General features: G+C 35.4%; 1 protein-coding gene across 7 annotated transcripts in view; it reads left to right on the forward strand.

Moving 5' to 3' along the window:
• Positions 1-20710, forward strand: part of ROCK1 (Rho associated coiled-coil containing protein kinase 1) — a 147233-nt gene that overhangs the window by 32045 nt on the left and 94478 nt on the right. For 5 of the 7 annotated variants that reach the window (XR_010837080.1, XM_059039960.2, XM_067016006.1 and 2 more), the window contains one exon: positions 1277-1358. Coding sequence is in view for 2 of the 7 variants with exons in the window: in XM_059039960.2 (XP_058895943.1) it covers positions 1277-1358 (82 nt within the window). In the remaining 5 variants the exon portion in view is untranslated. Of the gene's footprint in view, positions 1-1276; positions 1359-4220; positions 4962-15652; positions 15778-20710 lie in introns of all 7 variants that reach the window. The other 2 variants (XM_067016004.1, XM_067016005.1) reach the window with 2 other exon arrangements.

Consider the following 20710-nt stretch of genomic DNA (forward strand, 5'->3'; position numbering starts at 1 on the left):
AGTGAGTTCATATATTTATTGATTGGTTTTCAGTTTAGAATAGACCAAGTAAAGGTTCTTGTTTCTTTATTGTAAAAATAATTAACAGAAATATTCAAATGGTTTATAAGACTCTAAGAAACGTATCTCAAGGATAGATGAACTTTCTCGAGTGGAGGAACTTTTTCTTCAGATCTGTACAAACCTCTGAATTCTGAAAAGCCAGTCATAGGGTGGGTTGGTCTCTTCAAGCATTCAGCAACATTGGTATTACTAGTCTTCTCCATGGTCAGTTTCCATCCTAAGCAATGATATATTTTAAAACCTATTAAGATTTGACTGGGCCTTTTGGTTTCCTAGGGAAATATTTTAAGTATTCTACAATAGCTGAGTTACTCACACCTTTGGCTTAATACAAAGTATATATCCCCTGGCTTTGATTTCTCCTTCAACCTCTTATGAGCATGACTGTACGTGGTCTCCAGAAGGTTTGTTTTCCTTTGCTGCTTCTGCTTTTATTCTTGGTCTCTATTGTAGCAAACTAAATTTCCCCAGTTAAATAAAATGAAGAGTACTTAGGTTATCTGAATGTTTCCTCTGCTCCTACCACTTGACAAGGTATACTCTGAATAGATGCATTCCCATTTCAACACTGATTTGTACACCTTCACATAGCCCTGCACTTGCTTAGATAATATTTAAATATCCCTGTAAAAGTAAAAGCCCATATTTGTCCTTTACTAATAGTTGCTTTAGAAAGTGCTTCAAAGAAAGAAATAGAACTGTTATGAAAACCCAATATATTTATTAAAAACATACCATAAAAAATGTATCTAAGTGCAGAATTTATTTTATACTAAACTTTACATTTTATGAACTAATATTTGATACTACCTTATAAAATATTTGTAGTCAAAAATATAGGCCATTTGTTTTTTATGAGTGTCTGTGAAATAAATAAATGCAGTAGTTAAGGGAAAGTGAAAAGTAAAATTTCCTTCCCTTATATGGGGGGAAAAGGGTACGAGTTGAGGTCACTTGTAGCCAATTTGAGGTGATTTTGCTGCTCCTCTGCCTGGGAGAGTTAGAAGGTGAAAACTCTGTATGAAATAAAAGCAAATTTTCTCTTCTCCCAGTACTCATGTAACCTTGTAGAAGGTGTTAAATGAATGCAAGATGTATGAGAGTAAGGCAAATTAAATGTTAAAGCATATATTTTATTCTTTACTCATAAAAAAGGAAAGTGTTCATAGTGTGAACCAAAAAACTAACTTTGTTTGTTTGTTTATTTGTTTAGGATGGATTGGATGCTTTGGTATATGATTTGGATTTTCCTGCCTTAAGAAAAAACAAAAATATTGACAACTTTTTAAGCAGATGTAAGTAATTTTTTGTGGAGGTTAATGGCAGACTATATATAATGAAATATTGACTTAGATAATTCAAGCCCCCCCCCCTTTTTTTCTTTCTATCTACTCTGGTTATTTCATCAATAGTACCTACATCAAATGAGTAGGAAATGGGAAAGAAACTTTGTCAGTTTGGGAGCTTATCAAGAGAATCTAAAATATTTTGCAGACAAGGGAATAAAAAGTAAATGGCTAAAATAAATATTTTAAAATAAGCATATACATACATGCACATTGAATTTCAATAATATTATATTTATCCTCTTTTTCTTTTATAAATGAATTAGCTATTATGTTTTAATACCTGCAGGTGAGAACAATTACATATGAAAAGCCCTCCTACCACTGAGATATGAGAATTTTCTCCATGAAAGCCGGCTTATATTTAAATTTTACAGATGTTCTTTTATAAAAACTCTTTTTTGGATTTTGATGTTAGATATTTATCATTTAAAATTTGATTAGAGGGCTTCCCTGGTGGCAGAGTGGTTGAGAGTCCGCCTGCCGATGCAGGGCACATGGGTTCATGCCCCGGTCCGGGAAGATCCCACATGCTGCAGAGCGGCTGGGCCCGTGAGCCATGGCAGCCGAGCCTGTGTGTCCGGAGCCTATGCTCCACAACGGGAGAGGCCACAACAGTGAGAGGCCCGCGTACTGGAAAAAAATAAAATTGATTAGAGAACTTATTAAGATAGTTTCAATCTTTTCATCTTAAATAATTGATAATAAGATTTTGGTTTTAATCCTCCCCACTCCATTTTTTTTTTTTTTCTTTTTTTTTTTTTTTTTTCCCACTCCATTTTTTTAATCTGTTCCTAAACCATACATATCAATACATTTAGGTTGGGTTGATTTTAGTGTTATCTTTCAATTTTGGTTACATATGTTTTGTTAGAAAAGTTTTATTTTTCTAAATAGTCAAATCTTTTTAACTTTAGATTTAATTTCTTTTATGGTTTCTACAGTTTGAAATCTTGGCTCACAATTTTACTTATCAATTTTTTTGGTTTCTGTTTTTCTCTTCTTTATAAAATTATTTTTTCAGCCTTAATTTTATTTTGGAATATAGTACCAGATTCTGAATTGCAAACTTTAAAAAAAATTTTCTTAATTTCTCACATCTTACTGAAATTGCAGGAAAATTTTATTGCTGTTTAATTTGCTTCACCTTCCTACTTAACAATACAGCAGAAGAACTAAAAAGATGGAGAAACTTGACCCCTTCTTATTTGATGGGAGGCAAAAGGATGAATGCTTGTTAGTACAAAGTTGGAGTGTGTAATTTTGTGAAGTAGGGTAGTCAGAATTGGAACACATGCTTTTAAAAATCTGTTACTGTTTTTGCTATGTAACATTGCTGCTTTCATAATACTAAGTTTGCCTTTACATTGCATTTTGTAAATAGAAACATCAGTAGCTACAGTAGAAATAAGTAAAATGAAGTGAAACTATAAAGCTAAAGAAAACTATTTTAAATGGATAAACCTGTGTAGTTTAGTCTAGTTTTCAGATTGAAGAAAAGTACAGAGAATAATAAAGTTTTAGCAAATCATATCTAGCATTAGGTAAAAATTTTGACCAAGTAGGGTTTATACCAGGATTGCAATGTTAGTTTAAATTTTAAAAATCAATTAGTGTAATCTACCATATTAACATATTAAAAAAGAAAATCCATAATATCATCTTAGTAGATGCAGAAAGAGCATTTGAAAAAAAAATCAGTATCCATTCTTGGTTTACAAATACCTCTCAGCAAACTAGGAACTGGAGGAAACTTTCATACCCTGATAAAGAGAATCCACAAAAAACCTATGGTTCAGATTGTATTTAATTGTGTATGACTAAATGCTTTTCCCATAAGATTGGGAAAAGGCAACTATGTCTTCTCCCGCTACTTCATTCAGTGTTGTCCTGGAAGTTTTAGACAGTGCAGTAAGTTGTAAAATAAAGAAAAATCATATAGATTAAAAAGGAACAATTTAAAATTATTCAGACACCGTATTTTTCTGTATAGAAAATCCTCAAAATTCTACAGAAAAAGCCTCAAGAACTTATCAGTGAGGTTGCAAGCTAGAAGATTAGCATACAAAAAACAGTTTATTTCTATATATTAGCAGTAAGCAATTTTAAATTGACATTATAGCAAATATAGCACCACTTACAGTAGAAGCAAAAGCATGAAAAATTTAGGGATAAATTTGACAAAATGTGTGTAAGCCCTGTATACTGAAAACGATTTAATATACTGAGAGAAATGAAAGAAGACCTTTAAAAAAAAAAGATATTCAAAGTTGATGGATTAGATAATTCAGTATTAAAATGTCAGGAATCCCCAAATTAATTTATCTATGGAGTCCATGTCTTCTCAGAACCTAAGCAGGCTTTTTGTATAAAATAACCATTAATTCTAAAATTCATAAGGCAATGTGAAGGGTCTGGAATAACCAAAACAATTTTGGAAAGTAAGAACCAAGTTGGAGGGCTAACACTATTGGATTTTAGAATCAAGGCAGTATAATGAAATGAAAGAATAAACATATAGATAAATGGAACAGCAATGGATCCATATATATGCAGTCAGTAGATTTTCAACAAAGTTGACAATGTAATTCAGTACCCAAGCCTTACTTTGCAGTATATACAAAAATCAACTTAAAATGGATCATAGACCTAAATGTGAGAGCTAAAACTAGTAATAGTTCTAGAATAAGACATAGAAAATATTTGTGATTTTGATTAGACAAGAATTTCTTAGATGGGACGCAAATGGCACAAACCATTTTTTTTAAGATAGATTAGATTTTATCAAAATTCAAAACTTTTTCTCTTCAGGTGATACTGCTAAGAAAATGAACAGGTAAACCACTGACTGGGAGAATATGGTTGCAAAACAAGTGAAAGGGGAAAAAATAATCTTTTCAATGAACATTGCTCAGACAACTGGATAGCCATATGCAAAAGAATGAAGTTGGACTTCTGTTTCACACCACATACAAAATTAATTCAGAATGTAAAATTGTAAAACTCTTAGAAAAAAACAGGCGTAAATCTTCATGACCGTGGATTAGACCAGTGTTTCTTAGATATAAACCTAATGTACAAGCAGGAAAAGAAAAATAAATAAATTGGGCATCATCAAAATTAAAAACTTCTGTGCTTCAAAGGACACTATCAAGACAGTGGAAAGAGGGACTTCCCTGGTGGGGCAGTGACTAAGAATCTGCCTGCCAGTGCGGGGGACATGGGTTCACACCTTGGTCTGGGAAGATCCCACATGCCACGGAGCACCTAAGCCTATGCGCCACAACTACTGAGCCTGCGCTATAGAGCCTGTGAGCCACAACTACTAAAGCCCGTGTGCTACAACTACTGAAGGCTGTGCTCCATAATAAGAGAAGCCACCGCAATGAGAAGCCGGTGCACTGCAACGAAGAGTAGCCCCTGCTCGCCGCAACTAGAGAAAGCCCGTATGCAGCAGCGAACACCCAACACAGCTAAAAATAAATAAAATTTTTAAAAGACAGTGAAAAGATGACTCACAGAATGGGAGAAAATATTAACAAATCATATACAGTAAGTCCCTTACATACGAACCTTCAAGTTGCAAACTTTGAAACGTGCGAACGTGTATTTGCATGTCCAGTCACGTAAGTTAGTTCACAGGTCTGGTGTACATTGTCACGTGCGTGCATCCTCTACAAGTGGTTGTGTTTTGTGTACTTTACAGTACTGTACAGAGTACAGTAGTACAGTATCTTTATTTCAAGCCCAGGATGTCCGGAAGCAAACGTAAAAGCAGTGGTGATGTAGCTGGTACTGTGTACTTTTCAAGGTACTGTACTGTAAAATTAAAAATGTTTTCTTTATTTTCTGTGTTTATTTGTTTTTTATGTATTATTTGTGTGAAAAGTATTAAAACCTATTACAGTACAGTACTATATAGCCTATTGTGTTAGTTAGGTACCTAGGCTAACTTTGCTGGACTTACGAACAAATTGGATTTATGAACGCGCTCTCGGAATGGAACTCGTTCATATGTAGGGGACTTACTGTACTTGATAAAGGATTGATATCTAAAGTCTTACAACTCACTAATAAAAAGACAACCCAATTTAAAAATGGGTAAAGGATCTGAATAGACATTTCTCAAAAAAAGACACACATGAAAAGCTGCTCAACATGGTTAGTCATCAGGAAGTTACAAATTATGGCCACAATGAATCAGTACACATTTATTAGAAGAACTAAAATTTTTAAAACTGACAATATCAAGTATATGTGAAAATGTGGAACAGCTGAACTCTGACACATTGCTGGTTGGTTTGTAAAATGGTGAGCTGCTTTGGAAAACAGTTTGGCATTTTTGTTATAAAGTTATACATGCATTTATCACATGACCCAGGGATCCCACTCCTGGGTATTTATGTAAGAGAAATGAAAGTATGTTTCTGCACAAAGACCTATGTGAGAATGTTTAAGAAGCCTGTGTTTACAATTGCTGTAAACTGGAAGCAACCCAGATGCACATCAGCTGATAAATGGGTAAATAAATTGTGGTACACCACATAATGGAATACTCAACAGTAAAAAGGAGTAAATTACTGATAGGTGCAACAACATTGATAAATCTCAAAAGCACTGTGGTAAGTGAAAAAAGCCAGGCACCCCCCCCCCCAAAAAAAAAAGGCCAGGCACAAAAGGGTACATACTGTATGGTTCCCATTTACATGACATTATAACATTCTCCTTCAACTCCTGAAGTTGTATTTATGTAATATTTCACACAGAAAAATAGATTTTCATAGGATAGTATTCTGCATGTTGCTGAAATTCACTTATATGGATTTTTATAGCTTTCATTAGTGGGTACATCAAAATTATTTTTCTGAAGGTAAATGTTTTGCTGTGCATTGCTTTTTGCTGACAGGTATCAGATGTAATGCTCTAAGAATAACACCTGGAATATGGAATAAAATCTTTTTCTTTACTAATTCAGCTCAAGTCTCACTAAAGTATAGCAGCTTTAAGGTATAGCAGCCTGAAATATTTTAAACTTCAGTCCTAATTATATTACAAACTGTATTTTCATCTTTTTGTGTTGAAGCATGTATGGACACTGAAAGGGAAAAGAGAATCTGTGACCCTTTGACTGAATAACTAGTTAAATATAAAGATTTGTTTTTCTGGGGCTTCCCTGGTGGCACAGTGATTGAGAATCCATCCGCCTGCCGATGCAGGGGACACGGGTTCGTGCCCCAGTTTGGAAAGATCCCACATGCCGTGGAACGGCTGGGCCCATGAGCCATGGCCGCTGAGCCTGCGCGTCCGGAGCCTGTGCTCCACAATGGGAGAGGCCACGACAGTGAGAGGCCCGCGTACCACCAAAAAAAAAAAAAAAAATTGCTTTTCTGAACTCTGGTCTATGATACCTAAATAGTAAGGACTACAAATAAAATGTTTATCAGCCTCACATAACTGATAAAGATTTTAAGGTGAACTTTTAAAGTAAGGGTTAGAAAGGTATCCAGATAAAATCAAACTGTCTTGGTGGGAAGAAACATGTTGTGGGGCAGATACTGGAAGGAGGAGGAGGAGGAGGAGGTGGAAATGGTGATTTTTGACTGTATATGTTTGTACACCATTGTGATTTTCACTGCGATTTGGGGGTACAGGATTCATAATTAATGTTAGTATAAAAGCATACTTATTAAACAGGTACTACCAGTCTAAAAGAAGGTAATGGAGATCATTGTATGTATGAAAAAAAATCCATAAACCTGAAAGGAAAAATGTGGTAGAGAGCATTTGTTTGGATTCAAAAAATAAACCCAGCAAGGGAAGTTTATAGCTATACAGGCTTATCTCAGGAAACAAGAAATATCTCAAATAAACAACCCAACCTTATGCCTACAGCAACTAGAGAAAGAAGAATAAACAAAACTCAAAGTTAGTAGAATGAAAAACATAAAGATCAGAGCAAAAATAAATGAAATAGAGACAAAAACAGTAGAAAAGGTCAATGAAACTAAAAGCTGGTTCTTTGAGAAGATAAAGTTGATAAACCTTTAGACTCATTAAGAAAAAAAGGGAGAGGGCCCAAATCAATAAAATCAGAAATGAAAAAGAAGTTACAACCAATACCACAGAAGTACAAAGGATTGTAAGAGGCTACTATGAGCAACTATACACCAATAAAATGGACAACCTAGAAGAAATGGACAAATTCTTAGAAAGGTACAATCTCCCAAGACTGAACCAGGAAGAAATAGAAAATATGAGCAGACCAATTACTAGTACTGAAATTTAATCAGTAATTTAACAACTCCCAACAAACAAAAGTCCATAACCAGATGGCTTCACAGGTGAATTCTACCAAACATTTTGAAAAGAGTTAACACCTATCCTTCTGAAACTATTCCAGAAAATTGCAGAGGAAGGAACACTTCTGAACTCATTCTGTGAGGCCACCATCAGCCTGAAACCAAAACCAGAGAAAGATACCACAGAAATGAAAATTACAGACCAATATCACTGATGAACATAGACGTAAAAATGCTCAACAAAGTACTAGCAAACCGACTCCCAATAATACAGTAAAAGGATAATATACTGTGATCAAGTGGGATTTATGCCAGGGATGCAAGGATTTTTTGATATCTGCAAATCAATCAGTGTAATTCACCACATTAACAAATCGAAGGATAAAAACCAGGTGTTCATCTCAACAGATGCAGAAAAAGCTTTTGATAAAATTCAACATCCACTTATAATAAAAACTCTTGGAAAGAGGGCATAGAAGGAATCTACCTCAACATGATAAAGGCCATATGTGGTAGATCCACAGCTAACATTTTACTTAATAGTGAAAAGCTGAAAGCATTTCTTCTAAGACCAGGAACCAGACAAGGATGCCCACTCTCGCCATTTCTGTCCAACATAGTTTTGGAAGTCCTAGCAACAGCATTCAGAGAAGAAAAAGAGATAAAAGCAATCCAAATTGGAAAAACGAAGTAAAACTGTCACTGTTTGTAAATGACATGATGCTGTGCATATAAACTCCTAAAGACGCTATCAGAAAACTACTAGAGTTCATCAGTGAATTCACTAAAGTTGCTGGATACAAAATTAATATACAGAAATCTGTTTTATTTCTATTCACTAACAGTGAAATATCAGAAAGAGAAATTAAGGAAACACTCCCATTTACCATTGCATGAAAAAGAATAAAATAATTGTGAATAAGCCTACCTAAGGAGGCAAAGGACCTGTACTCTGAAAACTATAAGACACTGATGAAAGAATTGAAGACCACACAAACAGATGGAAAAATATACCATGTTCTTGGATTGGAAGAAATCAGTATTGTTAAAATGATTGTACTACCCAAGGCAGTCTATAGATTCAGTACAATCCCTATCAAATTACCAATGGCATTTTTCTCAGAACTGGAACAAAAAATATTTAAACTTGTATGGAAACACAAAAGACCCTGAATAGCCAAAACAATCTTGAGAAAGAAAAATGGAGCTGGAGGAATCAGGCTCCCTGACTTCAGACTATACTACAAAGCTATACTAATCAAAACAGTATGGTACCGGCACAAAAGCAGACATAGATTGATGGAACAGCATAGAAAGCCCAGAAATAAACCCACACACTTATGGTCAGTTAGTCTGTAACAAAGGAGGCAAGAATATACAATGGAGAAAAGACAGTCTCTGCAATAAGCAGTGCTGGGAAAACTGGATGGCAGAACATTCTCTAGCACTGTATACAGAAATAAACTCAAAATGGATTAAATACCTGAATGTAAGATGGGATACTATAAAACTCTTAGAGGAAAACATAGGCAGAACATTCTTTGACGTAAATCGCAGCACTATTTTGTTTTTATTTTTCTCCTCCTAGATTAATGGAAATAAAAACAAAAATGAACAAATGGGACCTAATTAAACTTAAAAGCTTTTGCACAGCAAAGGAAACCATAAAGAAAACAAAAAAAAAAACCCTACGGACTGGGAGAAAATATTTGCAAACGATGCTACTGACAAGGGATTAACTTCCAAAATATACAAACAGCTCATACAACTTAATATCAAAAAACAAACAACCCAGTCAATAAATGGGCAGAAGATCTAAATAGACACTTCTCCAAAGAAGACATACACAGGGCCAAAGAGCACATGAAAAGATACTCAATATCGCTAATTATTAGAGAAATGCAAATCAGAACTACCATGAGGTATCCCTTCACACTGGTCAGAATGGCTATCATCAAAAAGTCGGGCTTCCCTGGTGGCGCAGTGGTTGAGGGTCCGCCTGCCGATGCAGGGGACACGGGTTCGTGCCCCGGTCCGGGAAGATCCCACATGCCATGGAGCGCCTAGGCCCGTGAGCCATGGCCGCTGAGCCTGCGCATCCGGAGCCTAGGCTCCGCAACGGGAGACACCACAACAGTGAGAGGCCCACGTGCCGCAAAAAAAAAAAAAAAAGTCTACAAACAATACATGCTAAAGAGGGTGTACACTGCTGGTGGGAATATAAATTCGTGCAACCACTATGGAAAACAGTATGGAGGTTCCTTAAAAAACTAAAAATAGAGTTACCATATGATCCTGCAGTCCTACCCCTGGGCATATATCCAGAGAAGACTGTAATTAGAAAAAGATACATGCACCCCAATGTACATAGCAGCACTATTTACATACAATAGCCAAGACATGGAAGCAACCTAAATGTCCATCGACAGATAAATGGATAAAGATGTGGTATATACACACAATGGAATATTACTCAGCCATAAAAAAGAACGAAATAATGCCTTTTGCAGTAACATGGATGGACCTAGAGTTTATCATATTAAGTGAAGTAAGTCAGAGAAGGACAAATATCATATGATATCACTTACATGTGGAATCTAAAAAGATACAAATGAACTTATTTACAAAACAGAAATAGACTCACAGACATAGAAAACAAACTTATGTTTACTGAAGTGGATAGTGGAGGTGGGGTGGGGGGAGATAAATTAGGAGTTTGGGATTAACATATACATGCTACTATATATAAAATGGATAAGCAACAAGGATCTACTGTATAACAGGGAACTATGTTCAATATCTTCTAATAAAGTATAATGGAAAAGAACCTGAAAAAGAATATATATATGTATAACTAAACCACTTTGCTGTACACTTGAAACTAACACAACATTGTAAATTAACTATATTCTGATTTTAAAAATAGGTTAAAAAATTTAAAAAAAAACAAATGGTATTTCTTGGTAGCATACTATAGCTTTCCTAATGCAAATTACAAAAGTAGTAGCATAATAGCTATTGCTAATGATGTATCAGCTCTCCGTTTATATAAAAGCATAGAGAAGTGTTGATAAAATTTTACTTTGCTTTGCCAATGATTTATTATTGAGAAAGTAATGAGAGTAATAATTGCCATTCTCAGTTTGTGACCAGAAATGCTAAATTGATTAGCATTTAGGATGTGACAGAGACCTTGAGACAAAGCATTCATTTCACTTTAGATCAAGGTTTCTCAGCAGTAGCACTGTTGACATTTTTGAGTCAGGTAACTCTTTGATGTGGGGGGCTGTCCTTTGCATCGTAGGATGTTTAGCAGCATCCCTGGCCTCTGCGTTCTAGATGCCAGTAGCATACTCTGCCCACTTCCCCAGTTGTGACAACCAAAAATGTCTCAAGACTTTGCCAAATGTCCCTTGGGGGTCTAAACTGCCCTCAGTTGAGAACCACTGCCTCAGACTTTCTATTAATGAGGGAAAGAAATTCTGGGCACAATTAGGCGTGTGCTCCAAGCTTAGGAAATTTAATCAAATTTATTGAAAAGATAAATCCTATTAATAGTGATTCCAAGTGAAGGATGAAATTTCAAAAAGGGGTAAATATAAGAAGGCTGCAGCCACAGAAACCAAGGTTATTGCACAGGTAGTTCTCAGCTCAGATTGGAAAGGATATGAATGACTCTGTCAAGTGGGAGTACATATCCAGTGATAAGTGCAAAAGAGTAGTACAAATTTGTAAAAATTGTGTTAGGCCAAAAGCCTGTGATGAGCCAAAACTTGTGAAAAGTTCTTGAGACAGCAAAAGTAACTTCTTCCCTCTAATCTTTCCCCATTTAGAGTTATGGAGACAATATGTATGAGAAAATGATAAACTCACTGCATGAGACTGTTTATTCTTGAAATATTTTTTGAATGCCCAGTCACTAGAGACATGAAAAATAAGAGTCTTTTTTTCTTAAAAACTGTAGATTTTACCATCTTGTGGGGAGAAATACAGAAGCAAGTAGTAACTTATACATACCTTTATAACGGTGGAAGCTTGTAGAGAAAGTAATGATACACAGATGTTGGAGTAAAGAAAGGCTCCAGAAAGAAAGTAGTATTTGAGTTGAGCCTTAAAGGATGGGCTAGATTTCTCAGTTGAGGAAGTACAATTCAGGCAGAGAAGGAACTGCATTTGTTAAGCCATCCAAAAGTTATGATACCTTTGAGGAACCAAGAGTTTGGTATAAATTGAACTTGGTTTATGATGAGCAGGAAAGAGTAAGGAGGACACGTGGCAGAAGAGACTGAAATGGCAGGTTGGGGCTGTTGGGTTAATGGATTGGATAAGAAAGAATTAGTGTCTTATTTTTTGTCTTCATTGTTCTCATGATTTTTAAAAACTTAGATAAAGGAATTGAAGTTCAAGGAAAGAAAAAAGTTGAGCACTTTAAGTTAGTTTATACCCCCAGATCTAGGCAGATTATAACCCTAGAATTTTGAATTTCTTGTATTTTTGTTTTTCATTTGATTATTTTTGTATGGGTGGCCACTTTTTTAGAAATCACTGTTCTGAGGAAGTTTAAAAAACAGTGACTAAATATATCAATTCTAGGCAGGTAGTTACCTTTGGAAGAGGAAAACATGAGGCTCAAGGCTTAGGCAGTAATTTAACATTTTATTTTGAACAAAAGACCAGAAGCAGATAGGCAAACTAGTATCTAATTGTGATGATAGGTACAACTGACAAGCCACACACACAATAAGAACAAAACAATTTCAGTTGAGATGTAGAAAATTAAGTTCTTTCAAAAGGTTCTATTATGTTATCACTGTATTAAATCACTGCATTAAAAGGTAAATTACATGTATCTTTGTAAAAAGATTGTATCCAAACTTTTTATTTTTCCAAGTAATTATATTTAGTAACCTACTGTACAGTATTTTAATGGAGCTTAACCTTTTCTCTAGTGGCTACTTAAATTCCTTCCAAAAATAATATTTCATGGATTGTACACATTTAATTAGATATTTATTTATATGTAAACTGGCAGTGATGATCATTAGAAAGTTTTTTCCTCTTTTTAACCCTTCTTGAAGTCTTAATATGTCATTACTCAGGCATGCTTCAAAATATAAAATTCTTCCTTACTTTTTAAACTTGCTAAAATCGTGATACCTTTCTACTTATTAAATGATTATTTTGATAGTTGAATGTTAGTGTTATCATTAAATTAGCTATTCGTTGGTTGGTGATTAAAATCAATACACAATGATCTTTTATTTTAAAAAAATAAAATAGTTTTCAGTTCAGCATATTCTGAATGATATCAATCAATAAATCTGTTGTTCATCCAAGGAAGTAAAAACAACTTGCCTATGTTTACCTTAGCTCCTTGTAGAATTACACAAAAGGTAGGTTACTACTCAATAGAAAAAGTAAACTTTTTTCTTATTTTAAATTAAGGTATAATAGTAATTAAAACAAAACATCAAAAGTTTTAATGACTTGTAGAAGAGCCCTCATTTTAATGTTTGTGACTAGTTTCTCCTAAGAGTGTCTCGTTACACTTGTAAAATCATGTGCTGCAATATTGAAAGTGAGTACTACATTATCTTTAGTAAAATTAAAGGTGGTTTTCATGTGCTTTGAATATAAAGTTAGATGTAGTTAGATTTCATGTGCTTTGAATATAAAGTTAGATGTAGTTAGAAATCTACACTTCTGGGGGAATTCTAAGGAACAAAAATTGTGAAACTGGACATTTTATATATAATTTACTTCTGCATTTAAAGCGGATAAGTTTCTTGAGAGGAGTAGAATATAAATGGATTATTATGATTAGTATACAATTTCATTTTCAGGTTCTTCAAGTGATGACAAAAATGCAAAACTATTATTTGGTTAGTGGCATTAAAAGCTTCCTTCTCCACAAATAAGTATTAAGGTACATATAAGAGTGCGTTTATGAAGCCAGAAAGTACTGAAATGTAGTAGCGTTTTGACATCTTTGCTTATGAAGTCTATGGAAGGCTTGTGTAGTTGGGTAACTCTAGCACTTGAATGGTGGATGTATCTCCATTTCTGGAGAATGGGACAGGATTGTAGTCATCATATTTTGGGATTATTTTTTCAAACTGGATACTGAAGTATAAGAAAAATTGTACTTTGTTGAAGGACATAGGACCAACAGATCATCATAGAGAGTCTAGAAGCATACTTTTTTTATTATATGAAAATTTGATGTAAGCTTCTTATGGCAGTTAGGTCATTGGAAAGAAGGTAAGATTATTCAGTAATTTGTTTTGAGACAGATATTCATATATGAGGAGAAAATGAAATTGTCTCCACTTCACAACATGTACCAATGTAAAAACACGGGCTTCCCTGGTGGCGCAGTGGTTGAGAGCCTGCCAATGCAGGGGACGCGGGTTCGTGCCCTGGTCCGGGAGGATCCCACATGCCGCGGAGCGGCTGGGCCCGTGAGCAGTGGCCGCTGGGCCTGAGCGTCCGGAGCCTGTGCTCCGCAACGGAGGAGGCCACAGCAGTGAGAGGCCTGCGTACTGCAAAAGGGGAAAAAAAAAGACAAAAAACACTAGATGAAATTATAGATATTATGTTTATAGTCTTTAAGTGTAGTGGCTTTTCTTTGTTTTTTTGAAGCAAGATACCAGGGGTAGAAACTGTAAAGGAAACATTGACAGATTTTGCCTTGTCAAAACGTTATAAAGAAAAATAGATATAAAGATTACTGACAAACTGGAAAAAATTACAACATATGTAATAGAATTATATTCCTAATGTATGAAGAGATCCAGTCAACAAGAAAAACAAACAAAAAAATGGACAAAGTAACTGAATATGTAGTGTAATGAAGAAAAATTAAAAATTACCAATGAGCAGTTGAACAAAAGCATTAATATTTCAAGAAATATGGGTTTAAAAAAAAAGAAATATGGGTTTAAAAAAAAAAGAAATATGGGTTAAAAAAAGAACCAACCCTCCCTGCCCCCCCGCAACCTGAAGGAGAAAGGTAAAAAGTAATAATATCCAAGATTGGTGAGAGACTGGAGGGCAGTTAGTGTATTTTAAAACTAATAATGTTCATGAGTATAACCTAATAATTTTACTTAAAGGAATGTATCTTGCAAAAATAGCACTGAAAATACATGGGAATGTTCATCATCGCAAAAATATATTGATGTTGGGGCAAAAAGTTAGAACAACACAGATAAAAATCAATAAGACATTTCTATCAGCTATCCACAGTGTGTTCAGTGAAAAAGCAAGTTGCAGAATATCTTCTTATGTCAATAAGTATGGATAACACATTTTTTAAAAATGAATACATATATTCCATTGAATGAACATACCATAATTTTAAAAACTTTCTATAATAGTGGTTCTCAGGTTCCTCCCAGTTTTTCTCTGTTATAAGTGAAAATGTTATATTAACGTTTTTTGTACATACAGCTTGGTATACTTGGTTTTCCTTTCTTTGAAGTGAATTCCAGGAATTGCTGAGTCAAAAGTTGTATCCAATTTGCATTTTGATATATATTGCCAAAATGCAGTTTTACACCAGAAGGTGATATAAAAGTCCGAATTTTTAAATGGAACCATAAAACTGAATATATTATGCAGGATAACCTAGGGTATTACACGATCTTGTTTGAAGTTATTACAAGTAAAATATTACTAAATCAGATAGATTTTCAAAAAGAAATGTTAAATATTCTCTTTATTTACTTTTTAAATTATTTATCTCGGAGTAAACTCATGGAAAAGCTGCAAAAATAGTACAGAGATTCCTGTATGCCCTTCACCCAGCATTCCCTAATGTTAACATCTTATATAACCATGGTACATTGACAAAACTAAGAAATTAAAGTTGGTATATTACTGTTAACTATATACTTTACTTAGATATCAGTTTTTCCACTAATCTCCTTTTTTTGGTTCCAGAATCCAATCTAGAATATCACATTGTATTTAGTTGCCGTTTCTCCTGAGTCTTCTTCAATCTGTGAGAGTTCTCAGTCTTTCCTTGTTCTTTTATGACCTTGACAGTTTTGAAGATTATTGATAAGGTATTTTGTAGAATTTTCCTCAGTTTGGTTTTGTCTAATGTTTTCTCATAATTACCCTGGGGTTATGGGTTTTGGGGATGAGTACTGCAGAGATGGCATGTGCTTCTCATCACATTATATCTGGGATATGTGATACCATAATGATTTATCAGTGATAATATTAACGTTTATTACTTGTTTTAAGATAGTGTCTGCCAGGCCTCTCTCCTGAAAAGTTACTATTTTTCCTTTCCATACCTGATTCTTTGGAATCTGGTCACTATTCCAGTCCACACTCAAGGGGAGGGGCATCAATAAGCTCCATCTCCAGACTCAGAAGGCTACATATTATCTTACAGAGCAAATGTTTTTGATTTTGATAAGGTCTAATTTATCATTTATTTCTCATATGGATTGTGCTTTTGGTGTTGCATGTAAAAATCATTGCCAAACCCAAGATTGATTTTTTAAAAACTGCTTTATTGAGATGTAATTTACATACTGAAGAGTCACCCATTTAAAGTGTACAGTACATTGTTTTTTGTCTATTTATAGAGTTGTGCAGTCATTACCTCAGTTACTTTTTGAACATTTCATCATCTTGTAAAGAAACTCTGTACCCATTAGCAATCGCTCCCCAATCCTCCCCAAGCTCCCCAGCCCTAGACAATGACTAATCTATTTTATGTCTGTATAGATTTGCCAATATGGACATTTCCTATAGATGGAATCATACAATGTGTGATCCTTTATGACTGGCTTTTTAGGCTTAGCATGCTCTCTTCGGGGTTCATCTGTGTTGTAGCATGTATTTCATTCTTTTAAATTGCCAAATAAATAATATTCCATTGTATAGATAATGCCACATTTTATTTATCCATCCATCAGTTGATGAACATTTGGATTGTTTCTACTTTTTCGCTATTATGAATAATACTACTATGAACATTAGTGCACAGGTTCTTGTGTGGACATATGTTTTCATTTCTCTTGGGTAGATACCTGAAAGTGGAATTTTCGTGTCATAATTCTGTATAACATTTTGAGAAACCCAAGATTGATTGTTTTTTAAAATTTATTTATTTTAGCCTGTGTTGGGTCTTCATTGCTGCGCGCGGGGGCTTCTCATGGCGGTAGCTTCTCCTGCTGTAGAGCATGGGCTTCAGTAGTCGTAGCTAGGGGGCTCTAGAGCACAGGCTCAGTTGTGGCGCACGGGCTCAGTTGCTCCGCGGCATGTGGGATCTTCCCGGACCAGGGCTCGAACTGTGTCCCCTGCATTGGTAGGCGGACGCTTAACCACTGCGCCACCAGGGAAGCTCCCCCAAGATTGATTTTTAAGTATATACTTTTATTATTTTGGAGTAAATATATATGTGGCTTTTCTGTTGTCCCTGAACAGATAAGAGCAGCAAGTGATTGCGGCCATTTGTAAATAATATCGTTAAATACCAATATTTTTAATGTCTCAGTAAGTATCATTGAGCACATACGTACATCAAAGACATATCCATGAATGAGGTATGGTCTCTACCCTTAAGGAAATGGGAACATACAATCTGACAGAAGAAACACAAACAATTTCAGCCCACGTTGACAGATGAAATAGTAGAGAAATAGTGGTTTCCCAGAGGAGAGAGGCAGCTTATCAGACTGAGGGGATCAGGAAGAGATGGATAAAGGATTAGATCTTGTTTGGTAGTAACCTGCTCAAATAAAGTGGGGCTAGTCATTTTAGGTTGGTGATCAACATCTGCACAAGAATGGAGATGTAAAGCACTATGGCTGTGTGGGAAATTGGAAGTAACTAGGCATTGCCAGAGCATTGTTGGGGAGAGTATCTAGAAATAAAAGATTGGAGAATCAGAGAGTAACAATATCTAAAAGCCATTTTATGATGAGTTTGGGTTTGGTTTTGTTTTTTTGCCAATCTGTTTCTCACACTAGATTACTCTGTATGTGTGTTTACACGTGTGTGCACACTGGCAAAACATAGCACATCTTCCTGGAGGTTGAATTCTGTTTGAACATATGGACATAGAGTAACTTATTAATATTATTATTATTATTAACTGTTGCATTGAAACAAAATCAGTTTTATGGAATTGAATCCCACATTATAAATTTTCTAGGTACGTTTTAGATAATTTTAGAGCTTATTAGGGCTGCTTTGACTACTCTGAAAGTTTGCAAGGTGTATGGATTTCTTTAGGCAAAGAGTAGCAGTATATTGGACAAATACTGCATTGTGCATAGACTTTATTGCCATACTTTATCTATTCTGACTTTTTTAAAACATTTTTTAAATAATTGGGTTGTCTTACAATCTATAGTGGTGTGTAAAATGATGGTGCATTTTATAATCTAGGATCTTAAACTAGGCAAAATATATCTTTTTTGGATTAGAAAGAAACTGTCATAGAAAACTTGAAGTAAATGGAAAATGTGAGGAATAAAATAATCTCTAGTCCCACCATACTTAGAGATGACTGCAGTTATTATTTTGGTATATTTTTCTGGCTTTTTTCTGTCTATATATACCAATATATATTTGTGATTTTAGAAAATTAAGTTCATATACCACATGCAGTTTAATCTGTTTCTATGCTCAACATCATATGTTGAACATCATTCTATGTAATTATTATTAAACAACACAATTTAAATGTTTTCTAATACGTCATTGTATGTATATGTATTCCTAGAAGTAAAATTTATTGGGTATAAAGTGTGATTTTAAAAAAAAGGTCCTTAAGAAAAATCATCCATTTGCTTTCTAGAAAGTTAAAGAGTCTGTATGTGATTGAAATATTTTTTAATTTTTTGTAACCCTGAAACCTTTCTGCACTGCCTCTTTTGCTGACTTGTGATTACTTAGAGATGATTAGCTAGTTTGTGGCCTGTCAAGACTTATGGTGTTTATTTGTGACTCAGTTTGCCCATTTCATTCCTTGCTAACTGTGCTGTGTAGTAATATCTCACTTCTCTGAATTTTAGCTTTCTGCCACCATCATCTGGCTCAACACAGTTGACAATCAGAAATTGTTAAAAGGATCTGATGGTCACACAGTCCTGCTTATTGGTCTTAGAAGTAATAAGAGCTTACCAAATTTATAATTTTGCAAGTATTAAATTCTGTAAATAACAGGTTAATTTTTATTATGGGAGAAAGTGGAACACTGTAAGAAGGATTGGAAGTTCGGAGAATTTTGCAGTTTTAGGTACGATGATTGGGAGAGGGCTCACTAAAAGGTGACATTGGAGAAAAGAGTTGAAGTAGTTGAGACGGTTAGCCCTGCAGATGTTTAAGGAAAGAAAATGGCATACAGAGGAACAGTCAGTGCAAAGGCCATAAGAGAGGATTTCTGAACAGCAGCAAGGAAGCCACTGCAGCTGGGGAGGATTAAACAAGGGAGAGAATAGTAGGATGACATCAGAGGAGGAAGGAAATAGAGAGGGTAGGTCATGTAGAATCTTGTAGGCCATTGTAAGATCTTTGACTTTTGCTCGGGGTAAGATAGCAGGTCAGAAAGTTTTGAGAAGAGGAGTGACATGATCTGAATTGTGTTTTAAGAATATCGCCCTATGTTAAGAATAGACTACTGAGAAGCAGGGATAGACACCAGGAAATCAGTTAAGAAGTGATTGCCGTAATCCAAAGAAGAGATGATGGTGGCTTGGTCCAGCATGGTAGCAGTGTAGAAGGTGAGAAGTTAACAGGTCCAGATATATTTCAGAGGTAGAGCCAGCCAGATAGGATGTGGAGTGTAAGAAAAAAGATAGGAGTCAAGAATGCCCCTGGATTTTTGCCCCAAGCAAAATTGACCCATCAGCTGAAGTGTTGAAATCATAGGTAGAGGTTTGGGGTGAGAACACCTCTTCAGTTTCAGACACATTAAATTTTTAATTTTTATTTATTTTTTATTTTTGTCTGTGTTGGGTCTTCATTGCTGTACGTGGACTTTCGGTAGTTGCGGCGAGCGGGGCTACTCTTTGTTGTGGTGCAGGGCTTCTCATTGCGGTGGCTTCTTCTGTTGCGGAGCATGGGCTCTAGGCGTGCAGGCTTCAGTAGTTGTGTCATGTGGGCTCAGTAGTTGGTGGCTTGTGGACTCTAGAGCACAGGATCAGTGGTTGTGGCACACGGGCTTAGTTGCTTCGCGGCATGCGGGATCTTCCCGGACCAGGGCTCAAACCTGTGTCCCCTGCATTGGCAGGCGGATTCTTAACCACTGCACCACCAGGGAAGCCCCTAGACACATTAAATTTGAGATGTATGTTAACGAAGTAGATATATTATGTAAGCAATTGAATATATAAATCTGAAGTTTAAGAGAGAGGTCTGAACTAGAGATAAAAGTTTTCAAGTTGTTGACATGTCAGTGTTTTTTAAAGCCCACCAATAAATGAGTGTAGATAGAGAAGAAAACACTATGGAAGACTGAGCCTTGAGATGCTTCAGTGTTAAGAAATCTGAGAGAAGAGGAGGAACCAGCAAAGGCAACTGAGAAGTAATCATTGATGTAGAAAAAAATACCCTTGGGACTTCCCTGGTGGTCCAGTGGTTAAGGCTACGCTTCCAATGCAGGGGGCGTGGATTTGATCCCTGGTCAGGGAACTAAGATCCCACATGGCGTGCAGTGTAGCCAAAAAAAAAAAAGAAAGAAAAGAAAAGAAAATGAAAAAATATCCTTAGTATTGTTGTAGGAATGTAGTATCCTGGAAGTCAAGTAAAGAAAGTATAGCAGGAGTGATCAAACTATCAAAAGCTACTGATATATCAAGGTGAAGATTGGGAATTCATTGTTAAATTTAGCAACATGGTGGTCACCTGTGACTTTGACAAGCACTTTCGTTTTTGTTGTTTCTTGTTTGTTTGTTTGTTTTAAATTTTGACCACACCGTGCGGCTTGTGGTATCTCAGTTCCCTGACCAGGGATTGAACCTGGGCCACGGCAGT

The sequence above is a fragment of the Kogia breviceps genome, chromosome 15, assembly GCF_026419965.1.
Source record: "Kogia breviceps isolate mKogBre1 chromosome 15, mKogBre1 haplotype 1, whole genome shotgun sequence".
NCBI lineage: Eukaryota > Metazoa > Chordata > Mammalia > Artiodactyla > Physeteridae > Kogia > Kogia breviceps.